Source organism: Pseudopodoces humilis, chromosome 1 (genome assembly GCF_049639895.1).
Source record: "Pseudopodoces humilis isolate 2021_Gansu_Grassland_sample_001 chromosome 1, ASM4963989v1, whole genome shotgun sequence".
Classification (NCBI taxonomy): domain Eukaryota; kingdom Metazoa; phylum Chordata; class Aves; order Passeriformes; family Paridae; genus Pseudopodoces; species Pseudopodoces humilis.
Window position 1 is genome coordinate 107,910,543 of NC_142200.1, and position 22,173 is coordinate 107,932,715.

The 22,173-nt window shown below is 39.6% G+C and overlaps 1 protein-coding gene across 5 annotated transcripts in view; it reads right to left on the reverse strand.

Annotated features, from left to right (window-relative positions):
• MYRIP (myosin VIIA and Rab interacting protein) overlaps positions 1-20,369 on the reverse strand; it is a 216,516-nt gene extending 196,147 nt beyond the window's left edge. For all 5 annotated transcript variants that reach the window (XM_005519028.3, XM_088063392.1, XM_088063388.1 and 2 more), the window contains exons 1-2: positions 20,146-20,369; positions 6,147-6,296 (exon numbers count right to left, since the gene is read on the reverse strand). In XM_005519028.3, the coding sequence (XP_005519085.1) occupies positions 6,147-6,256 (110 nt within the window). In that variant the 5' untranslated portion in view covers positions 6,257-6,296; positions 20,146-20,369. The remainder of the gene's footprint in view (positions 1-6,146; positions 6,297-20,145) is intronic.
• Between the last annotated feature and the right edge of the window lie 1,804 nt (positions 20,370-22,173).

Sequence of the window (22,173 nt, forward strand, 5' to 3'; positions counted from 1 at the left end):
TCAATGGCACAGTCAGCAGAACCTACACACTCACCACCTTTGCACCAGGACCCTGTGGTGTCAAAGCAGGGAGTTTTGGGCAAACCACAGAAAGGACTCAAAATGCTGCTGCACTGCACAATGATGCACTTGCATCATTGCTGAGATACCTTTTTCCTTGTCTAACCCCAAACACGGCATTATTCCATAGCAAGCAGCACACTTGGATCAATATTTCCTGAAATTAGCAGCAAGTAACAGTTTCTAAATGCATTTTAAAGTGCAACTTTACTGACAGCAGCAAAAACAACCATTAGCTATGACTTTCATGCAGAATTCATCCAAGTAGTCATTTTTTGTGGATAAGCAACTTATCCTGACCTGAGAATGCTGCTAAGGGATAGCTGTTAAAATATTAAACACAGCTCTTGAGAGAGGGTTACTGTTACACATCAGTAACAGTGTAAAGCATCTAGTATACAGATGCAGTAATTGACAACTCTTAATCCTGACAGGCTGTGTGAGCTAGAAAAAAGGTTTGCGTCTTGGAACATTATGTAACAAAATTGGTGATAAGCTATAAAAAAAAAAAAGATGTCTTGCTCTTAATCTTGTTAATAAACCCTTACTTCCAGGAAAGAGCTGTAGTGCCCTACATGTTTTCATCTTGTTTTATAAGTCAAAGCACTAGCAAAATAATGTATTTAGATGCAGCTATGATTCTGATGAATCATTCCTTGCACCCAAAAATAATTTTAGACATAAGAGTGCGAAACTCATGACAGCTCAGCAGAACCTTGCACTGGAGAAGCGTGCAGCTGTTTTAACATGGGAATCACAAAGAGCAGCTTTCTCAGAGAAGTAAACTGCTCTAAGATCTTTTCATCACAGGGAGAGAATGTATCTGTCAGGACAACCCAGGAAGCAGAACAGTGACTACCTGCTCAAATAAAAAAATAAAAAAAGTCAGAGTAATGGGCTTCCCCTACAAAACACAGGTTTTTCCACAAGGAAGACTTCCCCTTCATCAGAGTGAAGGGTAGGAAGACTGACCTTATGAAATCACTTCAAGCAATAAGGTATTGATCAACAAGTTCATCTGCTAGAACTCTGAAGCTTGACACAATGAGACTAATCTCCTGTTCCTTCCTCACTAGGAGAGCAGCTATAAAATGGCTTTGCTTGGAGGCGAGGAGAAGAGGGAAGACAGACACAATGGTTTTTATTGCTTGGTTTTTGTTTGGTTTAAAGAATTTAGTACAAGCCTGCCACAGGAAGGAGAAACAAGAACTAATATGTAGAATCAACAGATAGCTATCCAAATGTCTGTCCTGGCATTTTGCCAGTTTGATATGACTCACAATGACAATATTTTGATTAGCAAGCTTTGGAAGAAATTCAATATTTTATCCACTACAAGACCCATGCCATATACTGTAACAACACTGAAGTCTACAGTAGTTTGACAAGAAAGTGTCAAACTGGTTTCTGGGTTTTGTCAGGTATGAGAACTTGTCTTTTCAGAAGCCTCTTCACAGGCCTACTCATGCTACAATAGAATATGCTGCAAGAGGAGCAAAAAAGAAGTAGGCAAAAACAATTTAAACCATTTCATAATCTTCTACATTCTGTTCTAATCCCTCGCTCATTCTTTGGATAAAAATGTAATTAGAACAACCAGAGTAGAGAGGGCCCTCCTGTGAGCACAGACATCTCATTTTTTTCTGCAAATAAAACACTTCTGGAAAATTGATGACAAATCACTGCATTTGTCTTTACTACAATTGAAAATGTGACTGTATAAATAAAGGTAGCAAAGCTGAAATTCAGCAACCCAGCTATGAAAGACAATATAAAGCAAGACACGGTGATGTTTCTGCCTGTGGGCAACAGTCAGCTCTCAATATTTCCCCTGTGCTGTTCCAGCAAACCCCACATAAGTATATTAAGTTGCTGAAGTGTTATGATCACATATCCATGTGGCACCAGAGGGTCAGGAGTTTTTCTTTGTAAATACAGGTGATTAACAGCAGTGGTTTAAACAAAAGAGAGCCATGCTGCCTGCAAAGAAGCATTTTTCATCCTTGCCCAGTGCAAGTTATACCATTAAAATACTAGCATGCAAAGGGCTGGTCCAGCATTCACTATGGTGATGGAAACTCTTCTTTGCCAATGACAATAGAAAGACAGCTGAAGTCACTCCAACCAAGGCCTCTTAAGGTAAAGTAGCTGCTGACAGGTAAAGCTCCTGCTTTGCAGTCTGCTCTGTTTACAGCTGATCAGCACTGAGCCCCTTCTATGCCTGAAGCCTTCTGCCCTTCTAATTTTCCAACTTTTGCACTCTGAATGTTAAATTCAGAATCAGAACAGCCATTTTTTAACCTGTCCATATGGCTAAAACATAACAGATCAAGATCATCTACCACAATAAGATGATCCATCAAATATTTTCTGTGAAATTGTAATTTCACTTATTTAACACATCTTGACTTCTCAGCATTCCTGACCTAAAACAAATGGTTACAATGTTTATATATACAGAAGTAACTGTAAAAACAAAACCAGAGGGGGATTTGATTTTGCCCACAGTGGATGAGAATAAACAGTGGCATATTTAGACAATCTTGAAAACTGAATAAACAGGCAACAAATAAAAGACACCAAACACCTTTATACATCTCTTTATGTATAAAGGCCTACCTCACAAACAAGCATTTGGGCTTGGAAGCTCTTATTAGCTTCCTCTGTAATTTTTTTTTTTTAAATAACTATTAAAAAAAAGAGGACACAGTCCCTTCCAAACTGCAGATATGACAAAGATGCTATGCACAGCAAAATATTAGATGTTTAACCCTCAACACTGTGCAGTCTTCTCCACTGCTGACATTCTGCACCTGCATGCAGCCTGAAATTCAAGATTAATAAACTGTAAATGAGGAAACAAATCATTAGTATGTCCAGTCAACTTCCTCAAAACACTATCTAAGATTCTTAGTGTCCCAGGAGGCCAGAGACAGCCTGGAGAAGGGATGTACACAAGGTTGTCCTGAGCATACACATCAAGAAACACAAACCAATCACCTTCCCAGTTACACCAGATCTGCCTCATTTCCCTACTTCAACTGATTCACAGTAAACAGCCCATCCATTTGCAAGTGTGTTATAATTTTAGCCACAATGGTTCCAGGTGACTACACTAACATTGGGATAAATAAAAACATAACACTACTGCCAAAGACCACAGCAAACACCTAATCAAAATAGGAAGATAATGGGTGATCAAGTGACAAAGAACAGTAAATATTATTAATCTCATATCAGGCTGAATGCCATAGCAAAAAAAAAGAAACAAAACTGATATGAAGAAGTAAGGCAAAACAAACCAACCACTCTATTCACTAAGCATGTACACGTTTATCTTATTGTTATCTCACTGGCTGTAGCCAACTAATTTTTTCTCACAAAATGTACAAGAGCAAACTGTCTGATAACAGTAGGAGATAAAGTTCTGAGAAGGACTTAAATTAGAGAACCACTGCAAAAAATCCTCACTGCAGAGAAATTTAAAACAGCTTTGCAGCACAAAATGCAGATCACCAGTATGGCTCTTCTCCATACATTATGTCATTTTGTTTACAGAATACAGAAAAATAAATTAACATGCAAAAATAGCAATACTATAAAAAACATTGGAATGTTAGCTCCAAAACATTTGTCCCTTTACTACCTTAAAAACATTTATTAGAAGTAAAGATAAGCTTCACTTCTTGTAGTATGCTAGTTAACTGTTCAGCTGTCACTAGAAAACCAAAATTGAAGTTATCAACCACTCACAGTGTTTTTAGCTTTCATTATTCTCCTGATACAGTGGAAATCTATCATGTATTCCCTTAAGTATTTCTTGATCTTTAGAAACAATTGTTACCAATGGGAATAATACAGAGAGAGATATGTGAAAGAGTTACTTAAATCATGGTGGGGAAAAGCACACAGAAATAAAACTATCTATGATATGGAGAATTACAAAGAAACCCTATTTTAAGAAAGTATCATATGCAAAATCTTCAACAGTTCAATTTAAAGTCTAATGCTGCTACCTCAAATTAATTACAGGAATAAAAAAAAATTGCAAAACTATACCTTCAGATGTAGCTTGGTTTTGAATCAGTTAAATGTCTAGAAGTCTAACATAATATATATATGCCAGCTTTTTTTATCTTAGAAAAGATTACAAAGCCATATAGAGTTTCACTTCTAAAGTGAAACTACATGGTAAACTTTGCCAGTTGATAACATTCTAAATACAAACACAACTGAGCCAAGAACATCAAAGTAAATCTATTCTCTTTTCTTACAGGCTAAAAAATCTAATCTATAGCAAGATCATAAAATTTTCTTATAATTTCAACCACATAGTAAGACAAAAAGATGTGCTGCAAACCAAGCCACCAAAACCAACCAGAGCAGCCATATTAAAAAAAAAAAAAAAGTCATAGCTTTTAAGTCAGAAGTAAGATTTGAACTTCACCAGCAATTTTTAGTGTCATTAAAACAACTTAAATTCATATATCTTAACTATCAGCTGAATTTCAGAATTTTCCTTTGTCAGTACAGCTCATTATTCACAGCACTTTAACATACCTTAACACTTGCAAAAGGCTTAACTTTGCAAGAAGAAAAAAGTTATATATACTTGAAATATACATGTTCATATATAAACTGAGTTGCATCCATGTGTTTCTCCTACCTCTCCAGTATTTTAGCTGTCTTCTTACAACAGTTTTCTGTTTGTGAAATTAAGTGTCATGAAAATTAGGTGTCATGAAAAGCTTCAGCAGCAAAATGGCAAAACACAAATACTGGCAAAAATTTCATCTATCCAGGCTTTCTGGTTAATTTTCTGTGTTCATGCCTTGCATTCTTCCCCCTCCTCCTCCCACTATGGATCTATTGTATAGAACAGGCAAGATGCCCCAGCACATCCTTGCTGTGGTATGCCTGCTCCAGAGTAAGATACAACCAGTCACAGTATAAAAAGCCAGTGAGAGCTCACACACTCATCCTCCTTAAACTGTTTCTAGAATCTCTTGGCTGTGTTGTGAAAAATTACTAAAGTAATCAGAACAACCCATGGTACAAAAAACAGTCATAAACCAAAAAAATTTTGTATGCCATCCTCATGCAGTTGTTTTCTCCCTGCAGCAAGCTTGCAGTACCAACACAGACAAGAACTTGCACAGCACGCTAAAACTCAATTAGGCCTATGCTGCAAGACATTTCTTGCTCCTAATGTTCCAGGTGAGACAGGATTCCTCTCAGCTTCAATTGCACATAGTATATATGCCTAGTTTTCTGTTGATTTCAGTCATCTTCCTGCTCTGTTGACTTCAGCTTGATACTAAATGAAAAAGAAAAATGTTTATGCCTGAGATATGAGTAGCACAGTAAGAGAATGTGCATTTGCCAACTATAGATAGAGACATCAGAGCATTCTGGATAATAAATAACGATGTGTTCAAAGAAGCTAATAAAAAAATCAGGCATAATGACTCAAGGAAATATTGTTGAGACTAGAAAGAAAAATATTGCATTGACCAATTCAGGTCTCTATCTATAGTCCCCTTGTCACATACCGAATTTCCTCAGCTACCCTGCCAACAAGTTCCGTCTTTTCTTGTGGATTATTTCTGCTTGCAATCATTTTGTACACAGCCTACTGCAAGCAAAGTTATCTCAATACAATGGATAATATATCCCACTGACTGTTTTGGGGGAAAGAGGTGGGTTCAACTTCTTCACTTTCAGATGTTTGTATGTAGACAAAATTTCTGAATATAAAAAGGAACCAACTACAGCAGGCAAAAAATTCTCTTATCGTAAACTTCTGCTTTTGCTATGTCAAACTACTTAGCCTCCACCCAGGAGAGATATACAGGTGATTTAGAGACCATCACTGTGGTTTAATCTAGGATAGACTAAATGCAAAAATTAATTACTACTCAATAATTGAATTCATGTGGAGGAGTTTGAATGTTTCTTGCCTCTGTGACAGGAATGACTATTAATGCACAGAACATCAGAAAAAAAGCCATGTTCCCTGTTTTCCTCCAAAGCCAGTTTGTAATAATCAAAATAGACCAATATTTTTAATCCTGTTGTATCCTTACCTCAGCCTTTCTTCTTCTTTCTTACGAAGGCTGAAATCTCGCTGAACCACCTGGAGCACATGCTCTGCTTCTTCATCAGTCAAGCCAGAAAGGTCCAGTTTTCTCCCCATTATACTCTGGGTCCTGGATATGAATAACTATAAGGAATATCTGAAATCAGAAAATAAAATAGAAAAATAAATTGAAAGCACTCATAGTTTTCACAAGTATGTGGAGATCTCAGGCACAAAAAGCAAGTTGCTGCCATAAACATCAGAAAAGAAAACAGCTGAATCTTTTTGGGTGTAAAACACCTTTTATACTGAGTTTAACCATTAACCCAGCACTGCCAAGTCCACCACTAAACCACGTACCTAAGTGCTGCACCTGTACATCTTGTAAATACCTCCAGGAATGGCAACTCAACCACTTCCCTGGGCAACCTGTTCCAATGTTTGACAACCCTGTCAGTGAAGGAATTGCTTCTAAAATCCAGTCTCAACTTCCCTCATGCAACTTAAAGGATTCATTTCAGAATTATTTTGCAGTTTCCACTGCAAAAGTAATCACCCGCCCCCCCCCCACACTTAAATATAAATGAAAAGCATAAATTATTTGGGATAGTAAGAGATGTTGCTCTCAAAAAGGAACATGTTTAACTAAGTCAGGTCAAATCAGGTTTAGACACTTCTTAAGATTTTATAAAACTGTTTGCAGTGCAATCCCTGCCACTGTGTATGAACAGAGAGCGTACTCTGCTGTAACTCAAATGTTTTATACTGCCAACTAGGAAATCGGGAATTATTTTAAAGCACCTTTTAAAAAAGGAAGCTTATAAATTTTAAATGCATTTCCCAGAGTGATTGGAAAGATTTAGATATCACTATCTGTATTTAGATGTCATCACTACATCATTATTTCACATATTTGGTGAAGAAAAAGTAGTAGTTAATATTATGTGTGAATTGAAGGTACTATAAATTTTGAACTAAAGCTTGGTCCATTAAGTTTCACTAATGAAGTTTGTTCTAATTTATTTTCTCATGACTTTTACTCATTTAATTGAATTCTAGTAGATTCAGCTCTCAGTATTAACTTGTGTCATTTGATTATGCAATTATATGGGCGAGCATAAAGGTGCCCATCTCCACATTGTGTTGTGGTTTCAGAAGCATGAGAGGTTTTGCATCTCTGTTATGAGCTCCCAGCAATGTATATAATAACCATGAACACACTACAGTTCCTACACTGTATACAAGAGGCAACTATTACTGCCTTTTCATCCATGGTGAAAGGCAAGTAAATGAGGCTATGTGAAGCATCTAAGCTGGTTCTGGCTCAAAAAAAGCCCCACCTCTAAGGAACACTGCTACAGCACACAATTAAGTGTGCCAAGTACTCTGGCAAGAAGAACCATGGGCGGGGGGGGCGGGGAATAGCTTTATTTCCTAAACATTTCTTTTGCTACTCAGATAATGATGTGGGATGTGGTTGGTTGGGTTTTGTTTAGGTTTGTTGTTTTGTTTTTTTGTTAGTTTGGTGGGGGTTTTTTTTTAGTACAACATTTACCTTCTTAAAATCATCTGATTACTGTTCTTCAAACAAGAAAAACACACACACAGAAGGAGGGCACTGCTTATTTTTTTCTGTTTTGGTTAGGCTATTCATGAAATTTATTCTAAACTCCTTGGTCAAGAAAACAACACTTCACCAAAACCAAGCAGATGGTATACAAGGTTAGGTGAAATTAAGATGACAAGTTCCCTCCAATAAGATACATGCTTGCCATACAGCTAAAAAGAAAAGGTAACAATGTTCTGGCTTGACTCTGAATCTGCTAAGGAAGATGGCAATGAGTATTTAATAAAGGCTATGAAAACGTACTTTTAAGAAAAATTACCCTAATTTTTGTAGAAGAAAAGCACCAAAGAAACAAAGGACTGTATGTAGTTTTCATCAATCTCACTTGCAAGACCAATAATATATGTTAAAATTAAAGGTTGGCTAAAACATAGTGAGGAACAACTGCCAAGATGTTTTTTTTCAATGCCACACATGCCTAAATCTTCTCAAAATTTTCACTGGAATATTAAGATTTTCCTATGTCCTTTCACCTACAGTCCATATACCAAAACCTCACTGAGCACTAGTAGAGAAAATAAAAGCTGAAGAAAGGGTTTCCTGAGGCAACACTTGGGTTGCAGCTCAAAGAGCATGAAGTGCCCTGGGACACATCCTTCCCTTCAGGTTTTGGGATATCTGCTCAGCTCTTCCCACACTTGAGTGCAGAGGCACCTCTGCCTTCCCACAAGCATGGAACAGCTTCACTACAGGAGAGCCACATCCGTGGGGAAGGAAGCAAGCAGGACTTTTCCAAGTAATCACGCACATACACTTAAGAGGAAAATACAGGATATACAGTAAAAGGAAATAAAACATTTTTAAGCAACTCCTGGAGCCAGTAGAGACACCTTCATGCTAGGGCTGCAGTCTTCCAAGACGCAAGATGATGAAGGTAACTGGAATTTCATCTTTGATCTCCTAGTATCTTGAGCATCAAGTCAACAACAGCAACATTTTCATAAAAAGTTCTCCCTTCAGGTCTTCATCAAAATCCTTTTGGAAATGGTGTAAAAATCAGTCATGTTTTTTCACACGTGCAAAGTGGTTCATCAGTAAAAAAATTATCCCTTTGATTCAGCTGCCAGTGCTGATTGTGACCATGTATTAGAAGGGGGAAATTTACCCTTAAATTTGGGAATAAATGGACAGCCCCACCACCTCTGATTGTCTGGGGCTGGCAAAGACTTAATTTCAAGTATATATGTTTTAAAATCACAAGCAGCTTTAACTTTTGACTTTCATGTGGTTTAGCTCTCTGTGGTATTTTCAGTCTGCATTCCAATATTACATTAACCTCTAAGGGACTCTGTGTGTTTTCCCAGGAAATAATTTTTCATCACATTAAATCACCTCTGATCTGGGAGTATCACAGCAATTTATAAATATTTATAAACAATTCTCAAATGTCCTTTCCGTCGTAGATTCAGATTATGTATTTTGGAAATACACAATGGCAAGTCCTCTAGAGGAAATGTAACAAGTTACACTTAAAACAAGCTTAAAACACACAAAATAGCTTCTCAGCCTAAAACAACTTCAGACCTCAATTAAAATAACTTACATGAGGCTGTTCCAACAATTGCTTTCATACTTCTCTGGTAAATCTCAAACTGGATACAAAATCTAAGATCTCACAGACTTTACAAGGAATAGTATCACTCCCTAGAAAATTTATGCTCAACAAATTAAAACATTGTAACAGGAAAGCCTAGGCTTACAAGACATGACTGGGTATTGCTTGAGAAATACTCTTAATCCTAACACCTCTTACAGTCTATTTTAAAGTCTAATTAAAACTTCCACACTGAAAACATTTCTTGAGTTTAACCTTAAAAACAAAACCAAACCCCAGCATAAAGAAAAACAAGCAAGTGAAATGTTTTTCAAGAACTGCAAGCAACGCTTCTGAATTTTAATACAGACAAGGGCATCAAGACAAGAAACAAGGGCAAGTAGTGCATTTCCTGCTCACCCTTATGACAGCTAAGCTGTTCAGACTTGGAGTCTCAGCAGATCATTAGCATTACTGGGAAGGTGGGGAATAAAAAATTTTAAAAAAGGGTTTTGGGCTAAGTGCCAACTAATAGTTAAGACAGATTCTCTGCCTGACAAAGAACCACATTATAAAATTAATTATGCAAGTGGTCACGTTGAATATTGTACAACACAGACTTCTTGTTTTCATCCTGTAGCAAAGCAGTCAGCACTAGGGAGGCTGCATCTGGAGTCCTGTGTCCAGTTTGGGCATCCCCAGAACAAGAAAGATTAAAGCCACAGTGATGGACTGCAGCATCTTTCACAGGCAGTGATGCTGGGAGTACTAGGACTGCTTAGCCTGGAGAAGAGAAGGCTTGTGGGGGTGTACACTGTGGGTATCTGAAAAAGAGATCTCCAAACAAGAATATCCTATAATTTTTTCCTTTTCTGAGAACATTTTTAATCAAGATTTCACTGGTTTCCACAGCACAGTCTAAGTTTTGCTCTAAAATGCTGTTGATGTGCATTGATGAAATGCAATACCTGAAGAACCAAGACCACAAATTCCTTCAACCCAGTTATTTACAATTAAAATATTTCATATACAATACCTTTCCCCCAGCTCAGTGTCAGCTTTAGAGTCATCAAACTCTTCACCAGAGCCTTTCCACTCTGTTCTGCTACTCCACCACTTCTAGAATTTCCAGGTAGAAAATCAAGAAGAAACCTACTAGTAATTATATCTTTGATTCTGTCACCAACAAGCTCATCTTTCCTTCCTTCAGCAGTCTGTCAGGACCCAAATAATACTGCTCAATCCTGGCATGCTTTCCAGAATTCTTTTAGTACCATAAGAAAGTCCTTGTATAATCTTACTGGTGAACATTTTTCCCTTTTAAATCATACTTCAAGATAGTCACCTTTCTAAGACAAAGAGGAAGACAAGCACTTTGTCCTCAACAAAGCTCCTTCACCACCCCTCATATTTTAAAAAGTTTTGTTTACTGAATTGTCCAAAAGAAGTTGCCACATTGCCCACATGAGGTCATAATGATAATTTTTTAATGCAAATGTCACAATATTTAGCATATAAATTACATAATTTCACACACTTCATTTGACAAATATAAGGTGACAAAAATAAGGTCTGAATAGTGCTTAGAGTTATGTTAACATACTTGAACAAAACGGACTTTAGCCATAACCCAACATTTAAAAAACATCAGTATCCGAAGTAATTTCTATTACAGCTAGCACATCATTAAGTCTGAAATGAGGCATAATTAACACTGGCCACAAATTTGTTTATCTTTTTTAAACTCCAAGAATGGCTAGAGGCTTGGGTAAAAAACACTAGTTTTTTTCTCAGAGTATTCTCTTTACACTCAAAATGAACAAATGTCTCAAAATAAGAGAAGCAAAAATATATGCATCAGAAATAAAAAGCCACCTCTTTGATAGAAAAATTTAATACCCACCTGACTGCAACATGGAACTTGTATCCAGTGTATCACACTTTAAATTAGATGTAAAATAAAGATCTCATAGAGGATGTTATTCTTTGTACCCACGTTGATTTTAACTGAGCTTTACTGCACATATTTCCCAGTCTATAACCAAAGCAAAAAAAAATTATCTTGCTTTCAGCTTTGGACTAATTGTAAGAGAGATTTGCAAGCAGCAGAGAACTGGCAAGCTCCTGAGCAAAGTTACATTTGTTTCACTGGGGAATGTAAGGGGTAAAGCAGCAGGTTTTAAAACATGAAGTTCATTCAGTTCCTTTGGGGAGAAATGTTCCTTACTAATGCAAGGTATTGCAATAATTGTGTGTACATTTGTCTAAAAGATTGCTGGAACATACCATAATGGGTGAAATTGTAAACCCTACAGGTCAAAGGTTAGTACTGTATGGTTTTAAATTTTAAGCTATTTAGGAAATAAAGAGGAGTTTCACACTCTTCTTGCTTCTATGTTTTTTGTTATTTTAAGTACCGAATAAGAAATAGCAGATTGTCCTGGTGACAGCTGGGATAGAGTTCATTTTCTTCTTAGTAGCTGGTACAGAGCTGTGGGGCTAAACCATGACACAGAATTAAAAATCTCAGCAAAGTTACAATCCATTCAAGAAAGAATGGCATCTCTCATCTAAGGATAGCACTCTCCTAAAGGCAGAACACGGCATATAAAATACATTTTTTATTTTCAAAAAAAATAAAACGTATTTTATTTAAATAGAAAAAGAATTAGAAAATACTAAAGATTGCACTGTAGGACCTAATTTCTGTCATCTATCTCCAGTGGTTCACAAAAAAAGTCATATTAAAAAGAGAATCTATAAAATAACTGATGACCATTTTATACTTATGTATCGGGCCTACAACTGATACACAAGTACAAATCCCATTTGGAATTCAAAATGTGATACAACAGCTAAATTGATGGACCAGAATAATCTTCTCACTGGTAAAACTAGAGTAAAGTCTTATCAAAAATTTGTCCTGCAGCTGCTAAAGACCATAGGTTATCTGGCATATACTGATTACACATATTTTATATGCACGTGGATTTTTAGTTAGTGTATATTGTCATTTTACTTCAGTCTCTTCCATTGTTTATGCTGAATTTAGGTAAATCATGTTCAGCTCTATTTTCTCTATTTAGTAGTAACTGTCTTACAGAAGAGTGCGTGAAGATGATGGGTGTGACGGTATTCTGACTGTGAGACTGACTATCACTCTTCTAGAAACAAAGAAGACAGCTTGGAGAAAAAGACAAAATTGGAGCAGTAATGTGCTGACACACAATTGTATCTTGGATGATTTGCCTCTTCTCCATGTGCCTTCAATCTAAAGCACAAAATTCAGCTCATTACTGTAATGGACTGTCAACCAACTCAGGAGTGAATCATCAGAGGCCAGCAAGAAAGCCAGCATGTGCACTTTGGGAATGCAACTGATCCTAGAGTCCAACACAATCAGAAATTTGAACATCTGTAAGCACAAGACTGTAGGGGCTTCCCTTTGAATGCCTAACCTGCAAAGTGGGGCTCAGAGCTTAATTCTATGTGCCCAGACTCCCTGCACAGAGAGAGCAGCAGCCACTGAACTGAGTTATGCCTCTTCCACATTTGCATCAAAACATAAACCAGAACATACCTGGCAAATCAGGCTTCACACTGCACTTGCTAAGGTTGAGGCAGCATGAAGAGAATACTAAACAAAAAGCTCATTTGTACTCCTACATCTCTCCTCAGCATTAGCTCAAGAGTGAGGGACTGCAAAAATACATTCACTCACTTGTGCTGGACTATACATGCCAAACCTTCTCCTGAGACACCTCTAGTCCCAGCATTTCACAATCAATAGCCCGCAAACGAGCCACATGGATAGAAAGGAGATGAAAAAAACAGTGAATATTTCTTGGTTCCTTCAAAGAATTGCTGGGCTTCTCTCTCATTCAAGAGGCAGGCAGAGAAGTGAGCACTCACTTTACCAGTGTAAATACACATAAATAGCAGTTCTAGTACTCACACCCAGAAAAACTCAGGTTCAGTGCCATATTAAGTCTGGGAAGGCTCAATTATTTATCTCCCTCCTTGTGGAGGACAACTGAGAGGAGCCTTCATCAATGCCTGGAAGTATCTGAAGGGGAGGGTGCCAAGAGGATGTTTCAAGGCTCTTCTCGGTGGTGCCAAACAATAGGACAATAGGTAAAGGGCAAAAACTGAGGCACAGGAAGTTCCACCTAAACATGAGGAAGAGCTTCTTCAAGCAGGTGACTGCACACTAGAGCAGGTGTCTCCCTCACCAGGAATACTCAAAAAGAACCTGGATGCGATGCTGTGCCATGGGCTCTAGGATAGCCCAGCTTGAGCAGGAAGGTTGGACCAGATAGTCCCTTCCAACTTAACCCACTATGGATATTACTGTGCAGATAGATCCCTATTTCAGGTACCAGCATCCTGTTTTCCTGTATGACCTGAAGCAACTGAAAGATACAGAAAGTCCCCTACTATGCAAGCTGCGGAGCAGCACATGACAAGTATGCGTATCAAAGTTAAATGCCTTCCCCTGTACCACCGCAGTCACTATTTGTAAGAGCAACTAGAGAGGAGCCTCCTACAGATAACATTCAATAAACTAACCAAGAAAATAGGTCCACTAAGATAAGTTTTTCAACTTCAAAATGCCAAAGTATCACTATTAAATGGTGATAAGGCTTCTCATCTGAGTTATTAACATCATTAATATGGAAATTAAAAAAAAAAAAAAACACTGAGAGAAAAGGTGAAGCTTTTGTAAAAAGTCAAACAGCTCTGGAAACACTACAAATTTTGCATCTGCACTTAATTCTGCATTTCAATAATACAGGCAAAAGGGTTATGATAAATTAAGAAACTCATCATAACTTCAAAGCCATATTGTGATTAATCCATGAAAACTACAAAAGTGAACAATTACGTGTGGATTGTATACTGCTACCAAAACATCCATAACATAAAATACAATCAATATGTAAGGATACCACAGATATACTTAAAATATCCTACACAGTAAAATGGATTTGTTTTCCTACATCTGTTGCACTAATTGATATCCCTCATCCCTCTTGTGAAACACCACCCATGAACATATAATTAAAGATTTATCCAAGAACTAAGCTTTCACTGAAAAAATCTTCCTGCAGGACTAGAAGGACAAAAGTTCTATTTTTAGAGGTAAGAAAATGCTTCCAACAGCAGTTGCCACAATGAGGCAGTATTCTCTAGTGCTGCCAGATGTGAAAACAAATTTAATATAGTAAATCACTGTTAATTCAAACCACTGACAGGAAACCCCACTGCAAATTACTGAATTTTACAGATTAGCAAGTAAATTAACAAAATAAAAAGCTAAAATAATTCCTAAGACTGTGCCTTCCACATTCACTGTGACACCTGCAAAATGCTCCTAACCCCAATTTATCCTCAAAGAAGCAAGAATCATTGAGATATACAACAATGAAGTGACATACACAAAGCCACATGTCCCATTTCAGAGACTTTGTGATGACCTGTATTTAGCTGACACACAACGTATGCCCTGTGCACTGTAAACATGGTTTCAGCAGCAGGTGGTTTTTGGTTTGTTTAGATAACCATTTGTCAAGTGGCATAAAACAAGAGTAAAATAGAGCCAGAGCTGTAGAAAGCCTCTGAAAACCAAAGGAGCTGGGTTAATCTGTCAGGTAGGGGAGTTAATGGATTCATTTGTTGACACTTGGACCTACACACTGTGCTTAGAAGAGACTCTGCTTTGGACCAGTGTTCAGCTGATTTTTTTTATATTGACACTGCACAACATGGAGATAACCTGAGCCTCGATCAATAAACACAAATCTGAAGTTCTGTATCGTAAGTTTATACAAATAAAGAATGTTTATATTAAAGCATAATACATGGTCAGTCACTTTCTGGAGTTCAAGGGCCAACTTCAGTGTCAGGTTTTGACTGCTGCTTCACTGATATTTGGATCCAAATTGGAGCAGTGTCACAGCTCCTTTAGTTTAAACTACAGAACCAGTTCATCCTCTTACAGGTTCAGGAAATCAGCTAGCACAGACACCTTTTTGAGTCCCACAGAACTTATTATTTGAATAGCATAATCAAGTTAAGCCACCACCTTTATGAACTAACTAGGGCTCCTCACTTAATTGTGTGGAACTCAAGTCCACAATATTTCAAATTATTTGCCTCATTTTGACCTGTGATACTACCTTGGAGCGGGAATATGAAACCTCATTATTAAACATTATAAAAAAGCAGGAGACAGAATAATCAGATTTCTCCTCCTCTAGAGGTGAACTGCTTTCTTCTCATTTGGGACTCAATTCATGGTTTCTGTGCTTGCAGTGATCAACACATGGACAATTTTTGTCACTGACTTTAAGATCAAGAACCGCTGAGATAGTGAAAAACATCACCTTTTTGAATCCTCCCCAAAGCTCTTTCAAATGTTTTGGAAACCTGATGGTGCTCCAATTCATGCACTCTGATTTAACTTGAATCCAAGTCATGGTCTGTCAAACAAATATCAAAGCACTTATGACAGCTAGATGCAAGCGCTGAGATAACTTTCAGAAAGGTACACCAAGCACTCCTGGGGATGATCTCTGAGGGGCAAAATGATCAGTTCTCATAAGGGGGGAAAAAAAGGAATCAATTTCTTGTGAGATTAATAATGGTTAGAAAAATAGGTACATCTCTAAAATGTACCTACATCTCTGAAATTTGAGGTATTTCAGGTCAGTGCTAGTTGCATCTCTGTCAACAGCACTTAAATAATACACTGCCTATCCACACTGTAGCAATTAATCATAATGGCACAAGCCAGCACTTTTCTTTTTTGATTACCCTGGGACACAAAATCCTGTTCATACAATCTCAAAAGGGGCAGAAGAAAACCCCATTAAAACCAGTTTCTGTCCTATAAGTAATGCCTAATAAGCAAAGCAGCTCTTGTATTAATTTCAGAAGATATAAAACTCATCATAAGAGCAGAACAGAACGTTTATTCTGTTAAAAATATATTTTGTCTTCTTTGCTCTTGAGAAGGAAAACTACAGATTACATACTGTCCTCCTCCAAGAGCACAAAGCTGGTTTACAACAGCAGAACCACCTATTATTCTGCACAGAGGCAGGTGGAGGGTGCTGAGGAAGGGATTGCGTAGTTATGAAAAACATCAAAGATTTTAGGATGTCGCCTAGCTTCAAGACTCATTAAAGACAGTGGGAATGCCATGAACTTTAATAGCCTTTGAATGAGAGTTTACACTTCAGATTGCTATCATATGAAGATACTACATTTCACTTTCTACAGAAAATTACCTCAGCACCCTTTAAATAGACTTAATCCAGAAACTACAGCTGCCCCATTTATTCTTCTCCATCAATAAGCAGCACATCGTGCAAGGAAGAATCCAGAAGGAGCTTCTTGAAACTGCTGCACAGCAGAACCTGAGCTTGGGTATTCAGAAAGAGGACCAGCTAGAGCTGCCCTCCTGCCTGCCAGTCAATGCCAGCAAAACTCAAGAAAACAACTGATTACCATGACCCCATGGAGACAACGCCATTGAATGTGTCTCATCAAGACTAATCTCCACAGTAGTCAGCTCCACCCAGTGGGTGATGTTTTAGCTGGAGGTATACTTTGCCTTGAAGAATGTGTATTTAATTTCCTGAGGTAATGCTTTATATCTTTAAACAACCAGTAGATAGTAATAGCTCCAATAATCTGAATACCAAACTCCAATATTCATTCTTCCTTTTCCAATCATCAATGGATCAAAAGGTAAATGAAGCATAAAAGTAATAAAAATTAATAAGAGATTTTGTTTCTTTTACCCGGTTCAGGGGCTAATTGGTCAGTAAAAACTTGCTAGATGAGGTGTTTTGCAAGTAGAACACTCTTTAAAAAGTATTATATTTATATATATATACATATATATATTGCTGTGCTGTTGAAATTTAATGCATATTGGCCCAGAAATTCATTGTGCTTCTATTCCCTGAATAGTATGCATAAGATCTAAAAATCTGTCATTATTGCAATAATGCTGGTATTAGCTTTTGACCAGTCAAGCCACTGCAGTCTTTATACCCTCTTTATCTATGATAAAGCTGCTAAGGTGATTCATTAAACGGCTTTCCACTACAGTGTGCTTTATTTATGTATTTTCAGGACACAGAATGCCAAGCATAATGTTTATTTACAGAAAATTAAGTTTTAAAAAATACAGCATGGTATTTTTGCACAAGACTGTTTAAAAAAAAAAAAGCATATCATGTTTTAACTGAAAGCTAAAAGGCAGCCACATTATAATCACTAGCCTACCATATGAGTGACAGAACTTACTGGTGTATCAGACATATATGGGAGGTTTTCCTCTTGTGTTTCTGTAAATTCACAGAATTTCAGATACAGGCATCTTTGACCAATCTCACAAAGAGATGTGCAAAACTATACCACTGCTTGAAATCTTATCAAATTACACTGTATTTAGCCTTTCTGATAAAATGTCTGATATTATCATAAAAGTGAAGTTTCTTTGGTAAATTGAGGAATAGTGCGGAGTGCTTCACACCAAAATATAGCAGTCATCTTCCTCATCCCTTAAGCCCTAAAAGCTTCTTCTGAAAGTAAGCTGCTATAAATCTCTGAGTATAAGAAACTTGGAGCTGTCTCTGGCTGTCAGTGGTTCACAAGTAAGCCAGAAGCCTTTATTATCTCTAAGATAATAATATCTCTAAGAATCTATCTAAAAAAATAACCTACCTGAATCCAAAAGGAAGGTGAATAAAGCATTCCACAGGAAGGCAGCATTAATCCGCTCAAACAATTCAATGGGTTTTCTCAATGAGAAAAGCTGTCCCTGTGGTTTTCATGGAATTACATTCAGCTAGTTTCTTTCAACTTGTCCAGCTTTCCAAGGGCAAGTTAAGGTGGTTTACACTGCCAAACCACAGTTTCCAGTCTTATAACAATAGGGCATGTTAATGTTGGCAGCAATACAAAGGAGTCGCATTTTCATACCAATGTACTGTTTTTGAACAATAGTGCACTTGGTACTTACAGCCTTTCTTCATCATCACCCATGCATACTTAGGGGACTTATTTTTTTTCTTTATTTAAATACAAGCTGTTCAAGTGTTCTGTTTACTGCAAGTATGAAGTGAGAAAGGTGAATTCCTACTGTGTTCACACACTTGGGTAACTCTATGTAGTGCACTCAGATGTATTCATCAGGTTAGTATGGAAGCAAGAAACCAGCTCAGGAAAATAAATGGGTGTTCTAATTCAGTTTTCTAGATCCAGACAGCACTGGTACAGATGAAGACAAAAAAGCACCACCCTGCCTGAAAGGACAATATTGTGTCATTTGAACAGGCAGAAGGTCCAAGAGGCAAATCCTGTCACAGGGTGTAGTACTCTAAGTATGTCTCAGCCCCGTGAGGGTTACCAGGGTGGAATTGACTTGCATGCATTCTCAACTGGAAATTAACATATAACAGGTACTGAAAATGCTACTCCCCCATTTCTGATTGCATTGTACTAAGTTACCTGACAAACTCCCCAGGAAGGCTACACAAGAGCCAAGTACCTTTTTAGGTGCTTGGGCATAAGGCATCAGTAAATATGCTCTGATACAATCCTGTACCTGAGTAATGATGGGTAAGGCAGTAGCCTGAGGGGCTACGTACAAGATACATCATCTTCTGCTTTTTACACAGCTCTGTTCACTTCCTAAAGGAGCAAACACTACTGTTTGACATTTAACAGCAGGGGCTTAGTCAGTGGTCTCAATGCAATTTACGGAGAACAGCTATCACCATAAATAAGCAATATCTATTATAAAAAAAAAAAAAAAGACAACTGTCCAGTTTGATGACAGGTCCATCAAAATCAGAAAGATGTCTGGTAATATGAGAACTAGACTAACTATCCCTCCATTCTCTCTCTCTAGCCTTCCAGAAAAGACTTACGAGAGAAATCAGTAAAACCTTTATTGCTAAAATCTTTTCTGTGCCTATTCTAATAAACTCCTGGCTCCATAGCAAGGCAACTATCCACATTTTCAGAAATGCAGAGAATGGTAAAACGGTAGGTATAAAGCAAAAAGCTTAATTTGCCAAAATAGATTGCTATTTACAGTTAATGTCCCTGCAAACATGCTTGAGGAGGGACAAACACACGCTATAAGGCATTCTACAACCTAATTCAGTTACGCTTGCCTGAAACATAACACAAATCCCAGCATAACACAGGCTCCTACTTAATTAGATTCCCTAAGAAAAGTCAGTCTGAGCCATATGGTATTTTCCTCAGCAGTTACGATAAACTGACCTTGATACTAGGAAAACGCACGCTGCTTCTGTCTGAGGCATAAATTACAAGCGCAGCGTGGCGGGATGCTCCCGTGAAACGGGGACAGCGGCAGCGCCACGCTGAAACGCTCCCCGGGCTCCCGGGGAAGTTGATCAAGAGTAACACACTCCAATGATAACGACGATGATGATGCACTGCAGTGACAGCGCTCCAAGAGCCACGCGGTCAGCAGAACACCACGAAGCTGCTCAGACATCTGTCCGGTAATTAAAGCACAGCCTAATGCCGCGCTGCCGCCGAGGAGCGGCCCGCCTCGCCCCCGAACGCCGCGGAGGGCGGCGGCCCCTCGGCCAGCAGCACGCCCCGACACCCGGCCCCGCCCGACCCTTCCCCGGCGCCGCGGGCCCCCCCGGCCCGGGCCCGGCCGCCCCTCACGGGCGCTGCGGCCCCGCACCTCGGCCCTGCCGCAGCCCGTCCCACAGCGCCGGCCGGCCCCGCGCTGCCGCCGCAGGGGGGCCCTCAGCCCGCCCCGGGCCCGGCCCCGGCCGTACTCACCCCCGGCCAAGTGCGAGGGCTGCACCTCAATGGCAGGGAAGTGCCTGGCGCTGGGGCACGGGCAGAGCCGGCGGCTGCGCCCCGTCGCTCATGCACGGCGGGGTCTGCGGCCGCCCCGCGCCGGCCCCCGGCCACCACCTGCGCGGAGCCGCCGGGCACAGGTGCCCCGCTCCCGCTCCGCGCCGGCCGGCACAAGGCGAGTGCCGCTTGTCTCCTCCGCCTCCTCCTCCTCCTGCTGCTGCTGCTGCTGCTGCTTCTGCCGCCGCCGCCGCTAGTGCTGTCGCTGTCGCCGCCGCCGCCTTCAGCCCTCCCCGCCCCGCCGGACGCGCCACCGAGTGCTGCTGCGGTGCCGGCGGCGGCAGCTCCCGCCGCGCTCCGGCACCTGCCCGGGCGCTGCCGCCAATCGCCGGGAAGGGGCCGGGCGGGGGCGGGGGCGGTGCGGCCGGCAGGGGCGGGAGCTGCGCGCACCTCCGCGCTCCCCGGCGCGCATCCATCCCTACAGCTGCGCCCCCGACAGGCACGGACCGGGCTGCTGCCGGCACGGCATGTGCCCCGGGGCCGTCCGCCGCTGTCACACCCGCTGGCCAGGGGGGACACCTGCGGCCCGACAGCCACCTAAGCCCCAGCTGGCAGGGAGAGGCACAGGTGCTGCCTGTCTGAGCCCCCGCCGTGGTGCGGGCCGCCCGTGGCGGGTGTCGAGCGAAGGGGGAAACAGAGGCCGGCTGTTGGGAACTGCCCAGAATTCCATCCGTATGGATGCGGCGCACCGGGCAGTCATAAGGAAGGTGCGGCCTGGTCAGTCGTTCAGCTCATCTGTGAGTCACCGCTGTAACGTGGAAGTGCTTTTTTATGTCCTGAATCACTACCGCAGATTGTATTTTATCAGGCTAATTACTTTCCCCCGGTATTATTTGTCGTTCCATTTTTTTATTTTTTTTTAAATGCTTGCTTAACTTCATTTTAAAATATCTACAGCTGTTCACTGCAAGGTATGGATTTATTTGATCTCAGCTGAAGTGCTCTGTCAAGACGGATGAATTCAATAAATTTTGGCAGGTTTTCAAAGAAAATATTTTCTGGGAGAGTATTTTTGTTTACATGAATTTCACGGTATTACAAATAAACTGATTTATCAAATGTTTGCTTTCTTTGCTAACCTACACTTGCCTGTGTTAGTAAAATGGGTGCCACTCTGTGAGGCAGACATCACATTAATTTTAAATGTGTATGCAAAAAACAAACAAGCAAAAACAAGTTTAGGAAGTACTCTGCATCAAACATCATTTTGTATTTGCCAAACATATCTATAGGTAAATACATGTCTCAGTGCTTCCCAAACAGAAGAAAATTCTTACTTCTTGAAATAAAAACAAGGAAAAGAAGCAGTTATTCTCAGCAGTAACATTTTTTCAAGAGTAGCATGATATGGCAACAAATCAGGGATTGACTTAAACAGTAGGTCACATTTTGCCTGTATTAGAAGAGTAATCAATAACACACTTGAGCACTTTCAATAATTAAAAAAACATCTGGATAGAAACCCCTCTCCAATCTTCCAGCTGAAACACAAGAAGAATAATGTTTTAAAGTCAGCCACCAATACCAACAGTTCTATAATGCTTATGATTATAAAACCATGAGGTCAAACAGATAAAACTGAGATTCTGCTCCTCACACTCAAGCTACTAAGCCAATATTGAGTTCAAGAGTAATGTCTCGCCCTTGCCTCAACATTCTGCAATTAGGTACGCAGAAAGTTTTTTTCCTTTCAGGGCAATACTTCACATTCTTCTCTACTGGAGAAAAAGCATTGGACTTGAGGCTGTTTCATTCCACACAAGCACAGTAGTCAACATGTTTTTACATGTTTAGATGTAAATCAGTATATTTTTACATGTTTACAGGTTTTTACTGCAACAGTACTCCACAGGGAAGGTATTAACCCGTGGCACAGCTAAGCCAGCCATTAATAACTGACAGAGTGCCACTAAAAGAGGGGAAAGAGAACAGTGCAAAAGTGAAGTACTG